This window comes from Odontesthes bonariensis, chromosome 6 (assembly GCF_027942865.1).
Source record: "Odontesthes bonariensis isolate fOdoBon6 chromosome 6, fOdoBon6.hap1, whole genome shotgun sequence".
Lineage (NCBI taxonomy): Eukaryota > Metazoa > Chordata > Actinopteri > Atheriniformes > Atherinopsidae > Odontesthes > Odontesthes bonariensis.
The window spans coordinates 18,609,630-18,636,749 of record NC_134511.1 but is presented as its reverse complement, the minus strand read 5'-3'; the positions used below and the strand labels follow the sequence as shown (position 1 = coordinate 18,636,749).

The 27,120-nt window shown below is 40.6% G+C and overlaps 1 protein-coding gene across 2 annotated transcripts in view; it reads left to right on the top strand.

The window, feature by feature from the left end:
• aopep (aminopeptidase O (putative)) overlaps window positions 1–27,120 on the top strand; it is a 70,792-nt gene that overhangs the window by 22,035 nt on the left and 21,637 nt on the right. For both annotated transcript variants that reach the window (XM_075467741.1, XM_075467742.1), the window contains exons 7-14: window positions 283–496; window positions 1,523–1,629; window positions 7,427–7,529; window positions 7,786–7,893; window positions 9,495–9,538; window positions 11,815–11,875; window positions 14,626–14,688; window positions 15,684–15,770. In XM_075467741.1, coding sequence (XP_075323856.1) covers window positions 283–496; window positions 1,523–1,629; window positions 7,427–7,529; window positions 7,786–7,893; window positions 9,495–9,538; window positions 11,815–11,875; window positions 14,626–14,688; window positions 15,684–15,770 — 787 coding nt within the window. The remainder of the gene's footprint in view (window positions 1–282; window positions 497–1,522; window positions 1,630–7,426; window positions 7,530–7,785; window positions 7,894–9,494; window positions 9,539–11,814; window positions 11,876–14,625; window positions 14,689–15,683; window positions 15,771–27,120) is intronic.

Sequence of the window (27,120 nt, the reverse complement as noted above, 5' to 3'; positions counted from 1 at the left end):
AGCTGGGGCAGACTCACGCTCAGCAGCGTGTGCACAAGCTGTGATTGACAGGTAGGATTCCTCCACCCTAACTTGATTGGTTAAAAACAGCCGGGAGCGCTCGGTTTTTGTAAGCATGATTACAGGCTTCAGAGGGAGCTACAGATTTCGTTATTTTTCCTAAACAGCCTATTTAATATTCTACTTCCAGAATCCCATGACAGTTCAAGCTAATATGACTAAGAAAAAGTTGCCGACCGCAGCTTTAACTGTATGTAATGCCGGGCCATTTGTCTTCCACAGTCCCCATATCATTTTCCTATCCCAGAGTGTGTTGTATGATGAAAGTCCTGGACCTGGAACAAACAGCCTGTCTCTGTGTGGGTCTCGGATTTGCCATGAGATTGCCCATTCCTGGTTTGGCTTGGTTATCGGGGCCAGAGACTGGACTGAGGAATGGATCAGTGAGGGCTTTGCTACCTGCCTGGAAGACATTATTTGGGCCAAAGCACAACAAGTACAATTCACCCTCATTTGATTGTTATTGTCTTTATGATAATATGATATGTTATGATAATAACTTCTTAGCTGCCTTTTTAGGCTAGTAAACAAGAACTTTTAAATGGCAATATAAATTCTCAATATTCAGTTAATACTCAAAAAATAACACTTTCTTGACATTGGGATAATGCAGAAACTGAAAAACTTCTACATTCCAATTTTCCTTTTCTACTTCTTCAACAACTGCCCCGGAATAGATACATTTAACTGTTTTGGTTGGAATGCATCTCGAGGGTAGTTGGCAGTAAGATTGCTGAGTTAAAACCATTAATCATCAAGCTAATGGGGAAACAGTTCACAACAGCATCAATCCATGTCCACAAAAAGCATAAACAAGAAACAAAAAGTGCGTTGTGAAAGGTCAGAGAGGTTTGGCAAGCAACATGAAAGAGAAAATATTTATTTTAGAAAAAACAGAAAACTATAAGCATGGAGCTAACGGAGATGTAAAAAACAGCATCCCTCAATAAATGAGTATTTAAAAGGGTGAGATCATGCAGAAAGTAAATCAAATTCAGACCTCGAGTGTGAAGAGTTTGTACTTTACGCTGCTTCACGTGCCCTCAGCTCAGAGGGCAAATTAGAAAAAAGGAAAACAAGAGAACAAAAGAAGTGGGTGTAACACTGGTATGTACGCTTGGTTGCAACACATACGTCAGCTGTAATCCTGAAGTTGATGTGCATGCAGACCTAATCCTCCTCCTTGCATTCCCACACCATTTAGATTTTCCCCAGTGTTTTTCTTTTGTCTGTACTACTTCATCATGACACCTTTATGATATGAACTTGGCTCTGGTAAAATTGATTCACCCATACTCATTCACACATGTTGCCAAAATCAACGAGATACAGAGACAGAAATGATAAGTTTTCAATGGATTCTTTGTGTGCTCACTGATAAAATTTATAATAAAAATATCATTTAAAATGTATATATACATATTGGTTCAGGTTTGTTCTTTCCATCTCTCTCTCTCTTTAGCTATCTTTGCACGAGACAACAGAGCAGTTTGACCTGAAGGCACTGCTGAGATGGAGGAGACTGTCTGACGAGTTGCAGAACTCAAAAGAGGAACTTCAGATCCTCAGGTGTGTGTTTCTGTTGAATTGCTTTAACATTTTTTTGTGCTTTAGTAACATCATGAAGGATAATGAAACAGCACTGGAGCGCATTTGACATTTACTTGACCCCAAATACTTTACTAAGATGCAGTGATGGAGGTCTTGCTAACTTCTTATTACAGGAGTCAGTGTAACAGTTTATTGATGCGTCTCTGGTATTGGTGCTCGACCCGCTTTCCACTGTAATACATTTATTAAACATGCATTAGGTGCACCGATACTCAAAGCAAATGTATTTGTGATTGTTTTGGAATTTCTGCAAATGATATACAGTCTGTTCTCCGAGGCAGTCTTTCATAGCTGTTAATAATTTGGATTATTGCTGAACTTTTGCAGTGCCAGAAAAGGAAGCCTAAAAGACATTCATGTGAAGCGATCGGAATTTTCACAATAACCAAAGTATCCATAAACATGGTAGCAGCACAGTTTTATGGGAAAGGAGATTTTTTTTTTACCCAATTTTTCCATAGTGTCTGCACACACAGACACAAATCTAAGCTATGTGCATTCCAGAGACACAGGTGTGGCAGGTGTGGCAACAAAATATACTCAGGTGTGCTGCACTGTCATGCCTCAGAAAAGTTCATTACACGGGAACAGCAGAAACACACAAATTCTTCATCTGATTCTGACAATGTGGGACCCACACCCTGTTTGTTTAATCCAGGGTGGAAGAACATTGTCATCAGGGGATTAAAGGTGTGAACCTAAATCAGGAGTTAACTCTTTAAATGGTGAAACTGCCCTGTTAGCATTCACACTAGTAAGAGGCTGTAACAGAAAAGCAGTGTATTAGTAATTTCATGTCACCTCTGATTTGGGACCTGCCTTTGACCATGTCCCATACAACTGAAACACATCCAACACAAATGTATTTAGAATTTAAATAAATTCTGTCTTAATAGTGTATGAAGCATCAGGGTTTGATTATTGATAACAGTGATTTTAAGTTTTTATGTGTTTTCGGAGTCCTCATCCATCCAGGGTGACTGCGTTTGGAAATGAGAAAACTGTTCAAACAAACTTGCTGACAACCTTCACGTCGTAGCAGACTCTGAATATGGAAGTCAAGATTGTGACAAAAGCCGTTTTTAACACATAATCACCAAAGAACGTCTGGAGATTGAACAGAGAATGGCTACAGATCTTTTCCGCAGATGCCTGTTGACAGATCCACTGTGCAGGGGGAGATTCTCCACTTGAGACGCGTTCTCAAAACATGGAAAAACTATGGAATGGAGCCTGGAAAGAACTCACAGGAGTCAAAGCATGATGCTAAAAGTACACTATGGAAAAGGCTGTTTTCCTGTCTACCTTTAATGTCTATCTGTCATAATGACATTGAGCAAGACGGAAGCAACATAGAAGCCAACAGCAAAAAGTATGAAGCAGCAACTTAGCATACACCCTTGCTTGTCTGCTGTATCTGCAGTTTTTACTAGGAAACTGGCAGGGTAAACTTTGCAAAAGTTTGTATTCTCACATCCAGCTCCTCCAGAACATGTGTAAAGATTTTTCAAGGTGGCAGTGCATATATTAAAGCAGCAATGCAAATCTTGAAATAAGAGGATGTGTGTGAAAGTGAAAGGGTTAAATAGGCTGTGTGTGTGTGTCTCTAGCCGTCTGTTTGGGTGTTCCCCAACAAGGCAGACTCAAAGGTGATTAGGAGGATCAGGTTTAGGTTTCTCTGCTCCTGCAGGGTTAAAGCAACAACAGAAAACTAACATTTCAAAAGCAAAAAAACAATTCGTGCACTCTCACATACATGTACTGTCTGCGTGTGGATCCGCACCTTTTGACGCATTACGTTACATATTAACGCTATGTGTTGTATACACATAGAAAACACAAATAACAGCTAAAGTGGCAGACGAAGAGAAGACATTTCCTCATTCTAATATATCTTGTAGCATTTGTAAAGGCTGTTGAGGCATAAGGGAAACCTGATCACACATTAATGACTGAACATGTTGAGTCATTGTCAGATGCAGCAAAGCCTTTACTTACTACTTTACTCAGCACGCTTGTGCTTTTCCACACTTGTCAACTTGTACATTACAACAGAGCTTTATTTATTTCTTGAATTTCGGTGGAGATGTATCATAATTGTATGGTTACGAAGTGCTTTCATATAATTTCCAAGACCTTTCCTGGCAAGTACAATGCCTTCGGGTGCTTATAAGAGGTAAAATAGAGTTGGTCTTACAATGAATTGCTGCTTAACCTCTTGAAGGTCATATAGTACATGCAGGTCAGCTGAATATGTAAAAAGCACAATACAGGTATTCAACATATGTGTTCATGTAAAAGGAAAGATTTCAATAATACATAAATAAATAGATAGATAAATAATAATGACTGAATATTTACAAGGGATGAATCATTTCCCCTATCAATACTGCTAATTTACATGCTGTTTCTTTCCATTCCATCCTGTAAATAAATGCTGATGTTTAAATGAAAGATTTTTTGGAATATTTAAGTAAACATATCAAAAGTTTTATCTGATGTGATGCACAACATTCAGCGTTAATGTTTGACTTCTATTTTAGCATAAAAGGAGGAGTTTGTGTTACTCAGTGTGTATAAATTGATAAATAAATGAAGTACTGTGATGGATTGGCGACTAGTCCAGGGTGTACCCTGCCTCTCGCCCAATGACAGCTGAGATAGGCTCCAGCCTTCCCGAGTTGGATTAAACGGGTTTAGAAAATGGATGGATGGATGGATAAATACAGAAAAATCACAAGTAGACCATTCATCTACTTAGGAGGTCATGAGGATGACTTGGGTCAGGTGTCATCAGATGTCTTCGTAGTTTAAAGGGAGATTGTAATTCCAGTCTGAGTCCTGGGAGGGTTTATGGTGTTGACTGTAAATGGCCTCCTTGACCTTCCTCCAGCTCATCATTGACAGTTGACCCCTTTGTCACCTGATGTAGTTTTCTTCCAACATTAATTTGTATGTAAACCTTGCCTATTTGATATATTTTAAGATATGTCTGGATAAACTGATTTCAAGCCTATAATCTAGCCAAAAACGTTGAGCCCAGATATTTAGGTTATAAATATAGGTTTTGATGGACATGATGAAGCTATGCAATTCGTTCAACCCAAGGAGTTACAGATAGTCTGCTTGCGTGTGACCGTGCTGCTCTGATGTCATTAGAAAGTGTTGAAACATAGTACAAATAAACAAGAGCTGGCTGTGACAATACACAGAGAATTTATTTTTTTCTTTTAAGGGAAGGAAAGGGATTATACATAGAGATAAGCACACCATCCTCACCAGTTTACACACATAAACGTACACACAATGGCTAGATGGCAGGTTGTTCTTTCCAAGTTCAGTAGGTCACAATTGACACCCCACAATCCAGCAGGGGCCCCAGTGGCCAGTGTTTATCAGTCCATTTCAGATGAGTTATATTTAGGGCAGCCTGGGCCAGACGCCATTCTCCCTGCTGATTTACTGGGCTGCTGGGAGCGCTGCTCTACCTTATCCGGTTTCCACAGTCAACCCAGTGTAATTTGTCAGGATATGGCTTGCGGAGCTATAAACCTCTTGTGTTTGTGTGTGTAGTGTGTGATTTTGTGCATGTGTGCGTGTTTGACATTAGGTTCTATCAGTAATAGCTCCCGATTTTCCTCTCCCTTTTTCTCTCCTTCTCAATCTCAGACACACCCAGGTGTACGCATGGCAACACACACATGCACACACAAAGCCAAACACCCTCCCTCTTACACACAAGGCTTACAAGTCGGATAAGAGCACCATTTATTCTGAAATACATTGAGCTATTGTGTGACGTTCATGCCAGTGAGCAGCAATTCCTCCTAAAGCTTTAGTTAATCATCTCAGACAAACAGAGGCTGCAAAAGTCAAGGATTAACACATCCATATACATCCCTGGTCTGGACAATGAGAAGGGTGGAGTTCCTTTGTCTAACATGGCAATGATGGATCAAGATTTTTTCTCTCTCTGATCTATCACTGTTGTCTCAGATGCACAAAATTGAACTATTTTCTCTGGATGTGTTTGCTCTCTCATTGTTTTTGTTTTCTGGCCTAGTTTCTCTTTTCTCTTACATATAGACATCCAGGGATACAGCATGCCAAGGTAACCCTAAAAAGAACCAATTTGATCTCATTAACAGACAACCACTGGCACCGTGGATATGGAAATGAACTGAGAACAGGTTTTGAAAAATACCCACACCATAATTAAAAAGGGGAGAAATATATGGCCGATAACATTAAGGGAGCCTTTCTTGTTAGATGTAAAACCAACTCTCCCAAGATCAGGTCATTAGTCATTAGAGTTTTCTCACACATAACATTTACATGACGTGCATACATGCACACAAGTAGATCACACCCTCTGATGCATGATGAAAGTCCTTGTAAGAGTGTCCAGTTGAATTCAGAAATTCCAGGAAACTGATGACTCCACTTTTTAGTCTCGTCAGCAAACCAAACATTCCTGTCTATCTTCTGTGCCCCGTTTCTCACACACCTCCTTTTCTCGTCTGCCATGTTCTTCTTCATATCCACCCTGTCCACATTTTTGTCTCTGGTCTTGTCATGAAGCAATCTTCTGAAAAAGTACTCACCAGTGAAGAAGGGTGTATTGATTGGTGGGCCAGGCGCCTGCGGTATCGACTTGGTAGGAGTCTGATCCTTCAAGACCTTCCTATTGGCAAACTGAGTTAATCTGCTTGTCCTGATCAATACCAGCTAACTGAAACTATCATTGCACAACATCCCATGTCAGGGTTTGTTTGCTAGGCTTTTATCAGTTTGATATGTGTTTGCTGGTGTTTAAGGAGGTTGAAAGTATAATTTGTGCATGTGTGACAGAGAAAGGGAAACCTAGAGCTTGGCTCTTTTGTGTTGGTTGTCACAGACATTTTTTCTTTGTGGAAGAGGGAAATGTTAGCTCTGTGTATCATGGGCTTTAAAGTCATAGCACAGCACTGTGAGGTCATATCGACACTATAGTATGCTATTATAAATCTACTGCCTGATTTGCAGGCTGCCTCAGGCAAAGCATGACAACATTGCAATGTGTCCACCATTGAGGGATTGGCTGAGTGGCTGAATTAAATGTTGCTGACAGTGTCTACCTGTTCTGTTGGAATTGTGGTTTTCTTGCAGCTAAAATGTCTTTAAAGCTATAATGTGTAATATTTCACGGACAATGAATGTCTCCATGTCGCTCCGCCATTTTAAAACTACGGGATTTGTAGAAGGACATGTCATCAGCTTCGCATTTTCCGTTTCCAATGTGGACATGTCATCAGCTTCGCATTTTCCGTTTCCAATGTGGAAACGGAAAATGCGAAGCTGATGACATGTCCTTCTACAAATCCCGTAGTTTTAAAATGGCGGAGCAACATGGAGACGTTCATTGGAGTGTAACACTCTTATGTACATTCGTATGCTGAATAAAAAGAATATAAGAACACTGCACTTTTGTGATGGAGGTAATTAATAACGATTGTGAATTATAAGACTCAAATTTGTTAATAGACAACGTGAAATATTACACATTATGGCTTTAAGAGTGGAATAGAATAAAAAGATGCTTTTCTCACTTTTTCTGTAACATCATACTCTGATTTTGCCTTTCTGCCTTTTCGTGTTGTTTTCGAGACACCTTCCTGTGTTGATTTTTTTTCCTCTGTGCACTTTACACAGACCCCATTACCTGTCCTGTCATCATGTGTAATTTTGTGTCACTGCTCTTCTTGTTCTGCTGCAGACCGAACATGGAGAAGACCGGTCAGGTCAGTGACTCTGGCTCCTCCACAGTTAAACATGCTCTCAACCCTGAGAAAACCTTCATGCAAGTCCACTACCTGAAGGTGAGAGATTAATATTGTGAAAGTAGGAAGGTAGGAACAAAAAAGGGGCAGGGTACCGGGGGAAAAGAAAGGGACAAGGAAATGAAAAGGGCTTTTAGCAAATCAAATGATAGAAGTAATCCTTCAATATCCTTTTATCAATATCAATATCAATATCAATAGCTGGCATGTTTTAATTGAGGTGTACTGAAGTATCTCTGTATTGTCATGATGGATTACGTTTTGTTGTCTTTATTTGTTTTTGCCCTTTATCCAGGGGTACTTCTTCCTCAGATTCTTGGCCAGTCAAGTGGGAGAGCAGCAACTCATTGAATTCTTCAGATTATTTGTGAAGAAATACCATGGGCAGCTTGTTTTGTCTCAGGTGAGGCTGTAGTTTTTCACTGATTTACTTAGAGGAGAGTCTCAATCATGGCTTGGCAGATTTGATGCAGGCATGCTGTTTACGATCTAAATCTTAAAAACAACGTTCTATGATTTGCAAATTAAATTTAAACACTGCATTTTATTTAAAGTAATTCAAATACAACATAAAAGATTTTGATATATACTCATTTTAAGTTTAATACCAGCAATTTTTAAAAAATTAGACAGGGGCATGCACACTACTGTAGCACCTTTTCTGGCAACTTTTCTGTTTTCTCATTTTAAATAGACAATCTTAGAGGATTTTAACTGCTCAACAGTCCAGGAACTCCTTTGCTGTATTTTTTATTTATTTATGCTCTAAACGTTTTCAGTTGGTGACAGGTTTAGACTGCAGGCTGGCTAATTTAGTTCTTGGACTCTTTTACTACAGAGCCATGTTGTTTTTGGAGTTTGCTGAAGCAAAATCTTCCCTCAAAAATGCATTGACTGGTTGGCAGCGTTTGTAGTTCACTATAGCCCATAACATGCTCTGAAGCTCCCCCATGATCCTGGCATTTGAATTGTGTGCTGATATCAGCAGAGATGATACCTTTTCTTGCTTAATTTTATGATGGAGCATCCTTTGCTTTTTAAAGACTGTCAATTTTTGATTTATAAAATGGCTGGACAGTATCTCTATCTATCTCTGCTTTATCTCATTCTCAAAAGATGTTGATCCAAGAGAAGTCTGTAATGCTTCTGGATCTCGTGCCACCAGCTGTTGTGAGCAAGGCATAACTTTTCCAGTTTTTGCTACCTCCTGTACAGAGTTTAATGATTTGTAAATCATTGTGTTCTGTTAACGTTGCATGGTGGTGTGGTGGTTAGCACCCTAACCCGCTTCAAAGCAATAAGGTTCCTGGTTTGAATCCCGTCTGAGGCCTTTCTGTGTGGGGTTTGCATGTTCTCCCCATGTATGCGTGGGTTCTCTCCGGGTACTCCGGCTTCCTCCCACCGTCCAAAAACATGCACGTTAGGTTAATTGGTGACTCTAAATTGTCCCAAGGAGTGAGTGTGAGCGTGCATGGTTGTTTGTCTCGTTTGTCTCTGTGTGGCCCTGTGATGGACTGGTGACCTGTCCAGGGTGTACCCTGCCTCTCGCCCAATGACAGCTGGGATAGCCCCCCCCGACCCTAAATTGGATTAAAGGGGTATAGAAAGTGGATGTATAGGTGCTGTTAAGATTAATCTTTTTTCCAGATTGACTTTTTTAGCAAAATTGTGTGAACTGTGGTTGAAAATGGTCCAGCTGCTTCTCAGATTGATGACTGTAAATCAGCGCAGCAACATAAGTTTATTCTGCTGGGGCCATGCAGCTGAGTGATCACACCTGGAAGTCTGTATTTGTGTGTGTGAGATATCTGATGTGTTCCACCTGGCTCCTGTTTCTGCTGTGACAGTCTGAATCTTCCCGCTAAATAATGGATGGAACGTAAACACTGTTTGACCTTGTACACTCAACTTAAGATCAGGTATGCGTGCCTCTCTTTTTCTCTTCCTCCCACATCTCGCTAAATGCCTCCATTTCTGTCTGTCGTTTTTGTTCTTTCTGAACAGGATTTCCTGCAAATGTTCCTGATTACCTTTCCTGACATGGAGAGGTATGTAAGTGGCTATGATTACAATGTGATTCATGAATAATGCAAAAATGCATTGGTGCATTTAATCCACCTTGGTTTGCTCGAGAGTAGTAGTAGTTTGGTTTCCAGTTCTTGTCAAATGAGAAATATCTTTACTTGTCAATTTTCAGTTTTAGAGTAGCTTTCAAACTTTCCGAAACAGATGTTGACAGATGTGATGTTAATAGAAGTAAAGTCAAATACATGAACATCTAGTGATACCCCCTCTAAATAATCTGGTCCTGGTGGGGAAACACGGCCAATAAAAGAGCCTAACACCAATCCTGTTAAGTGAACAATCTCGTCCACACTCATATTAATTGAAGTGTAAAAGGATAACTGCTCCTCCTGCTCTCCTCCTCTTTAATTTCCTCTCACCCTCTTTGCGTGTGCTTAATCATTCAGTTTTCTATTCCTCCTCATTGCCTCATTAACCTCTTCCTTCACAACCCTCTCTGCCTTGCTCTTTTCCCTGCCTGTGTTTCATATTCTCTCTCCCACTCTCAGCCCTTCTTTTCAGACCCCTCTCTTCCTCTGCTACCAGTTGTCTTTTTGCTTTTCTGTCATGTGGAGCGTGCTGCTGGACTAGCAGAGATTGATTGAATTAAACAGAGGGAGTTGGGCACAGTCAATATTTGGATCTGATGCCTCCGTCAGTAAACAACACGAGACGAGAAGGTTTTCGGATAAGAATAGACACCCACTGCTGGGGGTCATGGCCAACCTTCTCATGGTCAGACGTACTGCTCTTTCTTCATACAAAATTATCTAAACAAGATAGAATTAAATATCATTAAAAATCATTTGATTTGTTGATTTAATTGAATCAGAATCCAACATTTTCCAGGCATCACAGTTCCTCACAGCGACAGTATGTTGACCAACCAATGAATTACAGAAACATTTCCATTTCATGAATGAAAAAAACAAAAAACATCTTGCAAAACAACAAAGCTTATTTTTCACGAGCTTCATTATTATGGCTGAACTCATCTCGCCAAGACCTGAAATTGTCCTGAATGAAGTCACTTATGTCAGTGAAAATTGGAGCGTTAAATCCTTGTGTACATATCAGATTATAAAGAGTACCTCATGAGCTTAATTTAGCCACTGAACCACTCTCTCCATCCATCCATAGGAAATAGCTAATCAGCTTCAAATCAGTGCGACTCCGTGTTGGCCCAAATGTCTGTTGATTCTGTGTCACTGTAAACAGACACGTACAGTCCTCATAGATAGAAATGTGTGCATTTGGATGTTACATTAACCTCTAGCTTCAAGCATTGAAAACACAGTTTAACTGATATGTACTGATTCTGACGGAGCCTTCCATTTTCACCGAAAGGTTGGGATTTCCAAGTTCCAAATTGGAAGTTTAAACAGAAACTCCCTCACGGCTCGTGCGGCACACCTCAAACAAAAAGGAGCATCTGTCTTGCATCTCGCCCTGTCTGACCAATCAGAGCAGTTTAGAATAAGACAGGAGTGTTACAGAAACAGAGCGTTTTGGGCAGAAGGTGCTACAGTCATGTCCAGTATAAGAATATTAAAGTTTAGAAATACCCTATGTAACTGTATGTAAAGTTCAGAAGTGTTTCCAGTTTCCAGAGGTGTGGAAGAATGAGTATCCAGAGGTGTGGAAGAATGAGTATCCAAAAATGCAAACGAGAGTGTTTCATTACAAAATAATCCCTTTAATGGACTAACGTCACGGTACAGTAAAAGCTTAGGGGAAGGCAAATGTGGAATTTTTTTCAACGCACAGATGGGTAGGATTGATAGTCTGGTGAATGTTATGCTGTGTGGTTACTCCTCCACTCGGTGTGTGTGTTCTGAGAGAATAATTTACAGTTTGCATACATGCTATCTGACTGCTGTGGAATGTTTTTTTGCATGCACATTTGTTTTTGCAAATCAGTTCAGTCACTTGTTGTTCTGTGAATGGTATTTCAAATTTTTCATGTCCAATACATCGACTGGCCCCGGCCCCAATCAGCTACACCCATGCATGTACATATTTGCTTGCAAAAGATGCATGTGTATAAATCCAATTCATTGTCTGTACTTGCCTGTTTGCTAGACCTTGTATAGGAAAGTGGGTGTGCCCCTCTTTTTGTTTAAGGTGTTGGCCTAAACTCATGTCTGCCATGACCCCGTCATATTTTCCCAGAGACATGTTTTCAAAGGCTGTCTTGGGCAATAACAATTACAGTTTTGATAATAGCAAAATTGCTAACACTTGTGCTATTGTGTCACAGAAAAAGCCTCACGCTTAGTGCCATTTATGCTGACTGGCTCGATCGACCGGGAATTCCGAAGGTATGAGGAGTCTTTCTGTCTGTCTGGGTTTTTTATTTATTTATTTTTTTAGTTCGTATGAATTAGAATGACAAAAAGTGGCCTGAGTATTTAATGATGGTCAAGAGCAGACTGCAGTGAAGTTAGAGTGTACAACATACTAGAATATTGTTTCAAATCGATCATAAATCAATGGGGTTTTGAGACCATGTCATCAGCTACACTCAAGCATAGGTTAAGATCTAATGCTTAGATCCAGAAGTCTTACATGTAGTCTCATTTGTTTTCCTGGGCGGAATATGCTACATGCATTTATGACAATGGCTGGATAGCATTTCTCTCAGCATTGAACAGCTGTAAACAACTGTGTAATGCCACTAAAATGATGGCCCTTATCAGTTGTAGATAATAGTCTGTATGCATGCAGCAGCAGCTTAAATTATGTGTGACTATTGGCCAGTAGTCATTTAAATACTGCTTGATGATGATTATTTTCCATATCACAGCATGTTCCGGCAGCTCCAAATGAAGAAATGTTTTGAAATTATTAGGCAGGTTTCCCATAAAAAAGAAAGTTTCTTCAATGGAAATTGCTTTCAATGTACAGTGCTCTTGCTCTTGTGTCACTGAATCACTATCTCTTTTACTTCATCTGAAAATGGTGAGCAGTGCTGCTCTGCCTCTGTACTCTCACTCTGCACTCTAGAAAAAGACCCACAGTCATAGATTCTAGGATTGCAAGGCTACACACACACACACACACACACACACACACACACACACACACACACACAAACACACACACTATCAATCCACTTTAACAGCTTCTTCAATTCTCCCATTTCCATGGTAACTGATCTTATTTACCACTGTGAGTACCTTCGTTTTTGTGTGTCTGCTCTTGGGTTGATGTCTGGGAACCTTCACCTTCTAGATTATGTGATGATGTAACTGGAGCCCTTCTGGGGCCTCTGAGGGCGGGAAGGACAGTGTGGATGGGCTGCTGTTTTCTCACACCTGATTGGATGATGGCTGAGTGCACTTGCACAGACTTCTTTTTTTTTTTTTTTGGATGTGCCAGTCACCGGCTATTGAGATAAGCCGGATCGATTGAAACCTTTTTACAAATGCAAACGCTTGTGTGTTGTGTACACAACATGCAAACACATTTTTAAGATCTTTTTCTGTTGGATTCTCTATGTCCATCTGCCTCCCATCCATCGCTCTACAATGTGCTCAAATTGGAGAAAGGCAGGAAATGGTTTGGCCTAATAATAAACAATGACATTCACCAATCCTGGAGTAAGAGATGTGAAATGAGAAGGCCTATTTTAGACCTCAGAGTTTAGATGAGTAAGCACTCCCTTTGGGAGAATGGAGCTAGGCTGAGAGACTGTGTTTAAATAAAGTTTACCCTTGGTTTGCCAGAGCTTTCAGCCTGATTCCCTCTATACTACATCTATGACATTAATTATTTATGTTTGTCTTTTTCTAGCTAGGTTATTGATAAATGACAGTTATCACAAACTCAAGTTGTTACTTTGTGCAGAAACTGGTTGGATCTCCCTCATAGCGAAGCCAAATTCCTTGAGCTCAAACTCTCTCTGTTGAAAACTGACTGTCAAACTTTTCCAACATAACAACTCAGCCGTGTTTGCAGCCTTAAAAGTGAAATACTGCTAAAATTGTACACACGGTCTAATGACTCATGAGACAAACCCTACACAAACAAAGGTACAAGGACCAGGGAGTTGGAGGTACACAAAGAGGTTGCTATTCAGAGGATAGTAGTGGAGATCTGAGCAGCAAAAGAGCTATGTGCAGTATCCTGTTACACAATGCCAATTTACTGCCTCAACACTCACTCCATTCTATATAGCCCACTCTAACACCTCCCTCCCTCTGTACCTCTATTGCGGCTGGAGCACTTTTGTGAAATAGTCATAGAGAAATACATAGCTGTGCAGTTATAGTACTGAACTTTATGTCTGTGTGGCTATGGTAACGATGGCAGCTGAAACGCTACGCATGCTGGTGTGTGCGTGGGAATGTCTGCGGAGTGTGTATCATTGCTTGAGGCTGGATATGATGTGCCGCTGCTGCTTCTTGTTTGTTTGGGTATCTGTGTGTGTGTGTGTGTGTGCTTGTGTGCGTGTGTGCGTGTGTGTGTGTGTGTGTCAGCAGTGTGATATTATTATTGGCTTCCATATACCACTTTCCGTCTCCTTCATTTCCCCACCACACCAACACAAACACATACACACAGCAGTCACCATTCTCGCTCGTGAGTGATTCACATCACTTGAGCAGTGGCTCTACTGAAAGCCTTAATAAGGTGAGATAGTAAGTGCAGTATGTTTGTGCCTACTAGCTGCTTTGCGTAGGTGTGTTTTTGCATGACTAAAGCTACATTTTGTGTGAGTGTGAGGAATAGATGTGCAGAGGACTAAGGTGAGTGTCCATTCTGTCGGTTGCTTGTAAGTCAGGTGATCTTTTTTCCTTCCTCCTCCTCCTCCTCCTCCTCCTCCTCCTCCTCCTCATTTTTCTCTCTTCTCCCTGACTTTCCTCCTTTCTCTCATCCTCCGGAGTCAAGTAGCGAGTTTCCGTCAGAGGAACAAGTGATAGCGCTCCCACCGCCTCCCTCTCCTCCCACCTCTCCTTTCTCCCTCCCCTTCCTGCTTCGCTCGGGCTCTCTGCCTCTGCAAAGCATTCCACTCCGTCCTGATCACTTGCCCCCAGCTCACTGCTTTCCCTTCTTCTCTGTTGTTCAGTGGCTGTATGAAAGGAGTGCCGTGTGGTCACAGACGAGGCTGGTGGAAGAAGTCAAAGCAGAGGTAGGTACTCTCTCCTCCTCTCTCTTTTTCTGTCTCTTCTTCTCATCTTCTGGGAGTGGCAGACAGACTCCGAAGCAGCTTTCAGATTTAAAATTTAAACTGCTTGTTACAGTTATTATCTGATTCTCATCAGTCTCTTTTCCTTCACCAAGTTATTTTGCTGCTGTTTCTTCTCACTGCTTCTTCCTTGTTTCTCTCCCCTTATGGTCTTTACATGCTTTATTTCACAGTGTTTTGATACCATCTTATATATCTACCTCTCTTGTACTTCATTTACCTCTTTTTCTCATTTGCTCCCTGTATGAGTCTCTCCCTCTGTCTGCCCCAGAGTGAAGTGCGGTACACAGCGCTCTGCATCTGTTGCGTGTCAATCTGTATGCTGCCTATTAGATTTCCTATAAAGCTCCCATGTTGTTCCTAATTGCTTCTCCTATATTTTGAAATCCTCCCATTCATCTTCCTGTTAAGATCCTTTATAATCAAACCTGAAAGGATTATTTGTACTTCTTAGGACACAAAAAATGCATATCATAACTGTGTGTTTGCTCTGCTTTGTGGATTCATGTATATGAACAGTTGAAGGCGCAGAGAGTTTGGTTTTGATTGCCTGTTTAATGAAAAATCCAGAGAGTAAGGAGTTGCCGTGCTCCATACTTGTAAATGTTGCATGAGTGAGCGCTGAAAAGTTGGAATTTATAGAACCGTGTTAGAAGGAAGACGCAATAGACGGATGTGTATTTGACTGGTTGTCTGCTTTACACTTGTTAAGTGTTCTGAAAGCTAACAAAAGTCATTTTAAAGTATTTTTCTGTACATTTTTCTTAAATCTTTAGACAAAAAGTGCATCTTAAATCTTTGTGATTATCCCTCCCATTTTTTCCCTATCCTTCCTCGTGCTGTCCTCCCTCTCACTCCAATCTTTCTACCTGTATACCTCTACACAACCTCTTTTTCCCGCCTTCACCACTTCACCCCCACCACGCTCCCTCCCGCAGGTTGTAAAATGGATTCTCTTCGGTCAGAGTCACCAGGGAAAGGGCAGAAAGCGGAAGAGAATAGAACCCAAGGTGAACTACAAAGAGGTAGGCACTTTGCAGTATTAAGTCTTCAATCTATACTCTCTTGCCTCTACTTCTTACTCGTGATGTGTCCGCTTTCTCCTCTGGGAATTTCTTTCTTTGTAACGATTGTGGCATTTGCTGTGATTTTTGAGATTTGAACTAATTTTGTTTGTCTGACAACACAATTATCCTCTGCTCTGTTTATGTGTTGTGTCTGCTAGGACAAACTACCCTGTACTTTGAGTCTGTGTTTATGTTGTCCTCCACTGACGTTTAACCTTTTAAGAGCTTGTATACATCACATACTGTGTGCGTGTGTGGTCATTGTCAAGGTGTAAGTGGCGTCTGTGTTGGTCTGGGGGAGGCTGCCAACACTGAGCCTTGACATTCAGGACTGACCTTTATCTTCTTTCATTGCATCCGTCTCTCTTTTGCCACACTTCCTGTCTATTTGCAGTATTCACTTCAAAATAAAAAAGTAAAAAAATACCAGTTTCGTTGGTGTCTATAGTGTTAATTAGGACTCTCTGGAGACGGCTAATCCCCCCCCCACCCACTAATTGACACAAGCACTTGCACACGCCTGCATCATTAATGAACGCACACTGATCTATAAGCCACAGAGGGCCAGAAGTCATTAGCGAGAGTAGAGCAGCTTTTACATATCACTCAAAATATGCTCACATGGTGTAGATGGTTGGAAACCTTTGCAAAGCCACTCGTCTTTTTGAACAGCTCATTTTATGCCTTGAACAAATTAGCCAAGTGCTCCTTGGTGACATGGAATAAATATCTGGCCAAGTCTGCTGCCTTTTTGTTTTGTTTTTCATGTCCTCTGAAAATTTCTAAACTATAGTTTTTAGCAGATGTGATATATATGCAATATCCAAAACCAGATTTATACATATTTAAGCATTGTCTGAAATCCTTGGGCTATTTTACGTTAGAACATAATTAGATTACCTTCTGTTCCTGCGTTGAAGTTTGGGGCGCACAGTGACTGAAATGCCAGGGCAGCTCGCTTCAAACCACCTGATACCTACCGTCTGGCACATTTTATAACATACACACACACACACACACACACACACATACATACACACAAATACACTTACTTCTAAGGGGCAGCAAAAGGGCCTCTTCCTGTGGGGGGGCAGAGAATACTGAAATCAGTCTAATGAAAGAATAGCCAATTACAGTCCACTTGGCCATACACAATAGTGATAAAAAGAGGAGGGAGGGGCGAATGGAGCAAAGGAGCGGGGTGATATAGGGGTGGGGGCGTGGGAGGTCAGCGTTTGAAGTTACACCATAAAAGCCATTCTGAAAGGAAACACGGAGTGACCCCCCCCCCCTCCCTGCGCCATCCACTCCTCACTTCCCTCTTTCCCCACTCTCCCCTGCGGTCCAACCCTCTCTTCTCTCCTCCCCTGTGCCCTCCTCCCCTCTCTTTGTTTCTATGAACAGTGAGTGCCCCATGGACGGACCAGGTGTATTTTATATTACTCCTTCATGTACTTCAAATGCCAAACAGCCTCATGTCTACTCACTCCCTCCTCTCTTGATCTACACTGCCTCCCTTTCTCCTCCTTCGTCTACCAGCCTGTTGCAAGGCTATAAATCACTCAGCAGACCTGTTCACCAAAGGCGAGGGAGGGCGGTTAAAACGCAAGAGACGGGAAAGGTTGTAAGAGGAAGAAATAGTTTGGTTAAAACAGAGATGACGATATGAGTGGAGCATGGAGCAATGTGAGCACAATAAGAAAAACACTTGATGCCTTTGTTGGGCATTGTTTGTCCCTGGTGGTTATCTTTCAGATCAGTTCGGTTTGGATTGGAAAATATATTCAGGCCGCAGCTTCAGTGGAAAAATACAAAAAAGGAAATGGCAGATGATGCTTTAGGAAAGAGAAGAAATAGGTAAATACACATTTGAAATAAAGCAAACAAGAAATTTGGAAGAAAGGATTTTTCGACCTGAAGATTGAGGCTAGCGTGAGACCATAAGTGGATTAGAGGTTGATGACTGCAAATCCAGTAAGGTGATGAATTTAAAGAGAGAAGCACAAGAGTGAAGAGATTGTGAGAAGGTAGGACTCTTAGTATGGGGAATTAGGCTGAACCAGTGTTGCATTTAGGACCAATGACATCAGGAACGATAAAGGACACTGCACATATGTGAATGGCTAAACAAGTTTTAAGACGCACAACAGGGTACGAGCCAGATATCCACCCCCCATGAAACAGCCTAAGATCTGGTCAATATTATAGGGCAAAAGTTTATTACAAACTTCCCCTTGTCTCAGTTCCATTATTGATTCACATGCTCGTTATTGATTCACATGCACATCTGGCTTTTTTTGTGTGTGTACATGTGTGACTAGCATGTGCATGTGAGATAAGTGTGTCCAGAGTGTGTGGAGAGGTCTGTAGGGGCATATTAGTCACGCCCGCATGGTAATGGGCCTCATTTTGCTCTCATTTTCATCTGGGGTCGCCGTAATGAGGGGGTCCATCTGCCCATGCTGATCAGGACAGGAAACCCTGTAGGGAAAATTTGTGAATAGCAGGAGATCTTGGCCAACTACTTTGCTAATGACGTACTACTCTGCAAGAAGAACTTTGGAAGTTGAATTTGATTTTGGTCTTATATCAGTCAAATGGATCCCATATTAAAATGTCTTGAAGATAGCATCATAATGTGCATTCAATAATCTCAGGCATCATGGAAAAATTGGCCTGTGGAATAGGTTTTAATGGCTGGCAGATGCAGCAGAGTCGAAATTGCATAATTTCAACTTAAAAATCGTATTCTGATCTGAGGATTTCAAGTTGTTAATGTTACTAAAGTAAATCCCCTGCATACTTTCCGTTTGCATAGTTGTATTTTACATTTCCGCTCTAGGATACAGTATATTTGATGGAGTTAGACACGCTGCTTTTGTGCAGATGTGATAAGGTTCTGTATATAGAAATTGTTTACATAGCTCTTCCTCTGGATAAACAAATTCCGGGAAATGTTGTAATCCTGAATTCTTGTCATTCCTGCTGAAATTGTTCTGCGCCACACTCTTAAACTGTACACAGCGCACCTTGGTAAATACAAGGGTGTGCCATTCTTTTGGCCTCCAAAGTAATTAAGATTTGTTCAACACAGGTATTGTAATTATGATTCAGCAGCAAACTGATAGAATATAGAATGTAGGATTACACATATACATCTAGATTGACTATTATCAGGTGTTTGTGACTTGATTTTATAGTTTAAACATATGACTATTTACAGTCTTTGTAGGGGCTCATGGTGATAATGTGTCTCAATGCCTGGATATTTTTCTGTGTCACAGGTGTTACACAGCAGGTAGAAAATGAGACCATCTGTGCATCACTAGGTCTACTTATTTGTAACCAGTATGGCAATCTGCACTTTGCTGGTCGATAGTACGAGTTACTGTGCATGCATGTGTCGCTGAAGAAATGTCAACAGCAGTTCTAGAGGAACATTGCCTCTTTTAAATTGCAATATGTCATCTAATGATTCAGACAGGGTTTGGCTTACTTGAAATATTCATTAATGGCTTTTCATTTTGATGATACGCTGCATGTATTCAATATCAAAAGTTTTAGTACTGAAAGAGACAGTTACTGTGAATAAACTCATGAGACAGAAAGAGGTATATTTCATCAAGGACAAATGAGATATTATTGCTTTTTACAAAACTGTTTTCTCACATTTAGTGGCTATTTGGGGCTTTTGTTTCTACTCAGCTGTCATGGTTTTGTTGTTAATTTCCTTTTTTTTTGTGAGCACGATGCTCTAAAGCAGCTACTAAATGGACCATGCACGGCTGTTATGCCACAGGGACAAAGTTGCCAGCTTCTATTTTAGGAGACAATGTAAACCCACAAAGAAATGAGCTGAGTTTGAGTGGTGACTGAAATCTCTTGTGTTGTAATGAGGTGTGATGTTGATAGTTGGACAGGGGAAGTGGCAGTGGTAACTGGAGCTCCTGTGTGGGAGAGTAAACAGGAGAGAGGACATGATCAAAAAGCTCTTCACTTGGGTGGGGTTTGCAGGTGGCGTACATTACTCAGCCATAAGTAGAGGATGAGAGAAACAAGGAGGGCCATGTGGAAATAGTTTCCGTCCGGGTAACTTGGCCACTTTGAGGACTTGAGAGTTAATTTTTTGTAATTTTTATGTAATAGACCAACAAAGTTAAAAGTTTATCTCCTATTTTCCAAAGAGTGTAAAACAAATTCTAAAAAAAGTTGGTATCACATCTCAGTATCTAAATAAATATCAATATTTGTCTCATAATTAGGAAGACCGAAGTACTCAGGTTTCAATTGTTCTTTCATCAGCCCTCATCAGAGCTTGTTAAATATACAAGGTCAGACGTGCAATATATACAAAGGTCATAAATGCTATACAGGTGTCAGCTTCACCTGATTAGTCACTATCTTTTCTTACTCTTTTTGGAAATTGGTTGGATTTTCCACTCAAAAGTTTGTGGTTGAAACATAACCTGTTCTCTTTGACTTCTGCTTGTCTGATTTGTCAGAATGTTTTCTTTTCATGTTAAAAAAGTAGAAAACCCACCTCTTTTTTGATCAACGCCCTTTAAAATGGTATTTAGTGATGTTGTTCTCATAGCTTCTCTTTTGTTTTTGTTGTTTTCTTCAATAGGACATCAGTGCTTTCATGTACACTCTGCCATATTGGGCAATGCAAACTCCACCCCTGTGCGGTGTTGACAAGGACACATCTGGTTTTCCTTCATCTCTCTTTTCTAATCTCCAATGCATTCTCCCCTGGTTTATGTTGTCATCTCCTCTTCCTTCTCCACTTTTCTTAATCTCTTAAATTTTTTCTCACTAACTCTGTCTCACTCTGTCCGTTTCTGTCTCTTACTGTGATTTATTGGCAATGAATCAGGGATGAGGGAGTATGCCGGAGGAGAGATGGGAACGTTCAGGGAAATGGCTGTTTCCGGCCAGACTTTACATCAGGATGGGAAATGGTCGGAAGAAAAGTGCGTGTGTGCATGTGTGTGTGTGATTCCCTAGCAGTAGACCAACTGGGGATCAGCTCAGGGCTGCTTCAGCTAACTCCAATATTATGAGTAACAACCGTTTAATTGTCTTAAAATAAAATGTGATTGAGCTTTGCCTACACATGGCAGCATTTACAGAATAAGTGTAAAATTATCCATCCTCGCCTTTGAATCATGTTTAAATGCAACCATGAATAGCAGGGTGAAATATAGGACAATATTGGAGAAATGATCACAGGTGTCACAAGAATTTAATATCTGGTGATTCTGATTCAGTATGCTGTTCAGTTTTATGTGCTATCTTAATTCATCACCTCCTCAAATCTTTATAATCTCTGGACTTTTTCTGTGGTTTGTGTTCCAATTTTTTTTCTGTTGGCTATGGTGCTGTTTAAAACGTACACTGCCACATACGGGGGGATTATAAAAAGTGGCCATAAGGAAAAAGAAAGCAAGCGGCAATGTTCAAACCTCACCTAGAATCATAAGGTTTTTCATTGCATTGAGAGGATATGTGCGGTTGAAATGGGTTTCCTCCAAAGGTAGTCTGGGCTCTCTTATAGGCGTTCAGAGGAGAATCGAGAGGCTGCATAGCAATTTTTGCTGCTACTGCCATTAAGTGAAAGCTAAAGGTCCATTCACAAAGTGTTTAGAAAGTGTTTCTGGGGATGAAATTAATGCATTCAGATTTGTCATGTTTGGTTCTGCTTTGATGACATCTAATTTCATGCAGCTGATTAACAGAAAAACATCTGTACAATGGAGACCTTTGAGAGCTGGCGAGTCCAAGAAGGGAGTCTACTTTCATTCAACCTCATCTGCCAGAGTTTCAGGAGTCAATAGTGGAAATAATTATTTTAAATAAACTGTGAAGTAACTTTCCTGCCAGCGATCAAACTAACTGACACTAGTTCAAGGACATTTTTCTCCTTTCAGTTGCACTTTACAGAGCTAAATGTACAATCCTGACAACTAATTCAAAGAGTCACATTTCTCACGTTACTGTGTAGATCACAGCAACTTGCTTAGAAATTGCTGGCTTAAGTGGCTAAATGGCTAGCTGCAAATTCACCACCTATATCATTTCCCCAACTACCCCTGTTAGTCATCCTTTCTGATTTTGACTTTGTGATGTGACTGGGCCATAATAAGCAGCCAAAATTAAACAAAGTATAAATACAGCAGATGTATGGTTGTTTATATTCATAGAATATACTCCCTTATGTATGCAAACAGAACTTTCCACAGTATTATATAGAGTTGCCAGCCTGTGGGGAAAAGTAGCTCGCTAGAGGAGTCTGGGGACATGTCTTATCTAGAAATCATGATTTATTTAGTAAGATCTGACAAGGGTCAAAATAAAAATAAATTCAGAAAAATTTGAACAACAAGCAAACAACAGCACAAATCTGGACGGCTCAGTGCATTCCTTTAAGCAGGCTGGAAACTTCAAAGCCTGGACAGTGTGAGAGAAAGTAAAAGTGAAAGAACAATAGAGAATCAGAGGGGAACATGAGATACAATGAGTCCAGGACATCTACAGTGTAACAAAGGTGGAGCCCAAACAACAGATCAATAAAAGTATCTCAATGCCTTGATCAATTTTTGCCGAATCTCTTGTGAAAAGTGCTGACTAGGAAGGACAAATTGTGTGGGAATTAAGGGATCATTGTAGCAAACAACTGTTGTTTGATTCACTGCCTACCTCACATCGATAAGCTGTTGAACACCTGACGTAATAATCCATAAGTCCAACTAATGCAAACGTAGTTTCACAGAGCACATGTACAGCTGTGTGTCCACATGTGTATTACGTAGCTGTGTGTGTTACACCAGCAACTGGTAATAGAGCACTTCCTGTGTGAGTTTAACTCATGCCCTGATATGACAGGGAATTTCTGTATAAACTGACTTGAAAGTAAAAGCCACACGCTTCGTGGCAGTAATGCTGATGGAGCGTAAAAACTGTTTCTCTTTTGATATCCAGCAAAAAAAGCTGGACGAGAAGAATGAGAAGGAAGAAAATTCCAATATATCAGCGGTGCAAGTGTTGGAGATGAAAAAAATGAATGTTTACAATTGGGAGGAGAGGAGATGGCTCCATTTATGCCACGTTAATGAGGAAGAGACAGAGAGAAAGCGAGAGGAAGAAAGTGGCAGTGTGTATTTGTATCATTTATCACTCACCAGCAGTTCTGTATTCAGGGTCATTTGAAGCTCACTGCCTGTCTCATCTCATCCAGGGACTCCCTGCTGTCTCTGTTTATGTGTTTGTGAATGAGAGGGTATACAGTATAAGACAGGGGACCACACATCACCAGTCAGGGTTGACGATGCTGACAAGCTGTTTCACGACAGACATAGCTGCTCAGAAATACCGCTTTGGCCTTCAAGGCTCTCTGAAGAAAACACCCTCATTTGCATGGATACAGACACGTTTGCATTTCTATCTTTATGAGCTCTCAGTGGCATTATATATTTCCTTGTCTTTTACAACTTGTGGTACATGCCCAACTTAAATCTCAATTATGAACCCTTAAATTGAATGTCAACCATCAAACAGAAATTGGTCCTGGACATAGACAGACACACACAAAGGCACAAGCACAAGGTAATGGAGCAAGGTGCTATGTTTTTTGGGTGTTTTTTTTTTTTTGGGGGGGGGGAAACTGGGAGAATAGCTCCAACAGGCTTTTCACTAAAGTGGTCAAAAAGACCAAACACACACACATAGACACATGCACATGTACACTTGCATTCTAAATCCCAGAAGCATTTGAGTGCCATTAAATTGCAGCTGTGTTTGTCTTTCCAGCACACATGGAAAACACATCAGGGACAGAGAGAAAGAGAACAGCCTGCTGAATATGTCTACGACAATACGCACAAAAACAAGTAGCCCACTTTGTCACTCACACAAATGCACATTGTTCACAACTGGAGTCCATTCAAACCCAAATTTAGACATTTGGGGAAATGCAGCGCAATAAAACGTAGTGCCGCGTGAAGGTTGCAATGTTAAAGCTGGTGACACTTCAGATATGTATTTAGTGTGGAGTCAGGTCAATATCGGGCTGGGCTGTAAAATGGAAGTGTCTTTTTAGTGGTGGGAAATGAATCAATACTTCTCACATAAAAGCTGATTTAGGCGTCACCTCGTCTCTTTCCTAGGTACTGTACGTAACGTTGTGTCTGTGTGTGCGCGTGAGAATGCGGCGTGCTGAGTGCTTTAACATCTGACTTTCCTGGTAATGGCCGGGGAGGCTACTGCACCCTCAGACAGACATGACGCACTTAGGCTCGACAAAAACACACACGTAGATACACACAGGCATGCATGCAAAGCAGTGTCAGCTGTATATGCTACTGGACCCCGCTATTATTGAATTTCCTGCACATGTTATCAATAATATAACCCAAAGATCTGACGTTGTGTGTTGGAGGGGCTCGTGTTGTCACTGAGGAAGCCTGACTTAGTATCCCTTTTCATTATATGTTGGGAACACATTTATTCTTGACACGTGAGTGAATTTTTTTAATTTTATCCCAAAAGGAGCATGGTTTGCCTTTAGTTACTGTTAACCTTGCCCTTATAAACTAAAAATCTGAGAAAATTAATGGTCTGACTATGATTTTATTAAGCGGTTTGTTCCAAAAAAAAACCCTGTTGTATAAACAGTCTTGCATTGATACCACAGGCAGATGAAATATGTATTTATTTTGTAGTCTTTTTCTACCCAATAATTTTCTGAAACATGACTCTGTGAGAATGAAATGGAAGCAGTTGTGTTTTTGTTTAATCATCTGGCCTCGGGGATGTCATATTTAAATGTATATAGTGGAATGAAAAGTGCAGTATTTCTCTTAAAAAGTAATAGAACTATAAAGTAAGGGTTTTAGCTCCTGAAAAGCTCTTAGGGCCACATATTTTTCAGAAGCATTCAAAAGGTCTCTTGCTAGAAGAGATATAAAGGGCCATAAAGCAGTGGTCAAATGACATTTAAAGAAAAGCCATTTCCAAAATGAACTTGTTAAATGATGACAGAGAGGCAGTTCTATTAATGCTTCTATTCACAAGGAGAAAAAAAGCCAACAGTCATACTGCAGGCAACACCTTCAAAAATTCTTTAGTCAGAGATTTTGTGTCCTGTTAAGTTTTCATTGGAAAAAGGATTGTCTTCCTTTAGTGCAAATTTAACAAGTGTTGAGTTTCTTTCCGTGTGTTTCCATTATTCTCTCTTGATGCCCTGTCTTCCGCCATCTTTCTCCAGTTTCTCTATTGTCGTTTGTCATCCTCTAAATATTTAGGTCTATGTTTTTTCTTGTTTTGTGTATGCGTGTGTCTGTGTTTGTGTGGCTGGGATTGTGCATGACTCCGCAGCTGTGTGTGTCTGTCTGTAAAGCAGAGATCTGGGTTTAGTTCATCCTGCATACCTCTGTCAACTCCGACTGCTTAAACCCAGCCAGCTTAGAGTTTACACGGCGGACATACAACCACAAGCACACAAGTGTCAAACATGTTGCCACAGCTCACACACATGCAGACAGACACAATAAGACTTGGAGCCACAGGAGAATCCTCAGAGTCTCCTCCTGAACATGACCTTTCTGCCTACATTAGCTTCTCTCCACTGTCTCCACTTCTCTTCTTGTCTCTTGCTGCCACTCCCTCTTTGCATTTCACTCCGTCTGCCAGAGTCATCCTGTTTCTCTTCCTCTGTTGCTTCTCTCCACTGAAGCTCCAGCTCTCTTTTTCAGTGTATCTTTCAACAGCATTAGATGATATCGCTCCACACTGGAGGTCATTGCAGGTCCACGCTTGTGTTTAATCCCTGTTATTATTGCAATCTGACTTAACACGGCATTAATGAACTAATGTAAACCCACATGTGTGCATGTGCGCGTTGATGTCTGTGCATTCTTTCTTGTGTGTTTGTGTGTGCTTGCTGACATTTAGAACCCGAACAGCAGCAAAATGGCTCAGTAAGATTTAACTGTATGAGCTGAAAAGTTTCTCGAGCCTTCATTTGTGTGTGTATGTGTGACTCTCTGTGAGTGGCACATTAACCCTTATAATCATTTGGACCAAGCACCCCCTACTGATTTTACAGATCAGAAACCTCTCAACAGAAGCTGGAGTCTGACTTTTTAAAAATCCTTTTATTCCGAAGTTTTTTGCCCAGAGATAGTATTTAACTACAACCCCAGGCTGCTCTCACCCTCCCAGGATCAGATTAGAACAAATGACACAAGGAAATGAAAGCTGGGCTATTTTCAGCCATAGTCACATTTCATACTTTTGTACTTAGTGCCTTTAGGGAGTGGGTTCAGAATCAGGGAGGTCGCCAAAAATGCCTTGAGAGCTTATTAGCCATATAGGTGTGCAGTAAACATTGGGAGTCAACTAGATATCAATATGCTTTTCATTTTAGATAGTAACAGAGCATTCCACTGCAAGGGGATTTTGATTATGACATGACACTGGAAGTCCATGGGGAAAAATGGAGGAAAGAAGTGCACCAATCATGTAAATTAAATAATTTGTGTGATTCCATCAACTGATATTGTAATAATACACATATGATAATACAATTTCATCTCTGCTGACATTGTTATTGATGGCAGAGTTGAGCCATTTTCTGCAAAACAGAGCCAAAGAATGTAATAAGCAAAGATGAATTTGACGGATATTTCCACACTTTTTGTAAATGTCACAATAATGTTATCATGGACATTTCCAAATAAAAATGATGAATATGCTATATTGTAACAACCTCATTTTTAATGCTTAAAGAAAGTCATTTGCAGCTATTAAGAATATCCAGAGGAACATTGTTTCAAACCTTGTTAGAAAACATATGTGACAGGAAAAGCTGCTTTGAGGGCTCTGAGGTTTCACACTCAGTTCTTGTCTGGTTTGTTTTTTAACTGCAATAACACCAGTGAAGTTTTATAGTACAGGATGACAAACTGTATTAGGCTTTCAATTTAGTAAAACTTGTTGCTGCTGTGGGATAAATTCAAAGTCATTTAGTTGGCAATAAGAGTATAGAATACCACTTTAACTATGCCAGTTTTCAGAAATATTTGTTTCCATAAGATTGTTTTCCACCATCCATGTCCACTCACCTCGTTCTTTGTCTAAGCCGACGTCCAGCTGTTTGGATGTCACTGGAGTACAAATGCTACGCATTTTTCTCTGTCACACACAAACAGCCGTCCTTTTGTTTCATTTCTATTTCAAAGGCCTCTCTCTTTCAAAGGCTTATGGGTGGTGCAGGGGCAGAACTGCCACCACTGAGACCGGAGTTCAG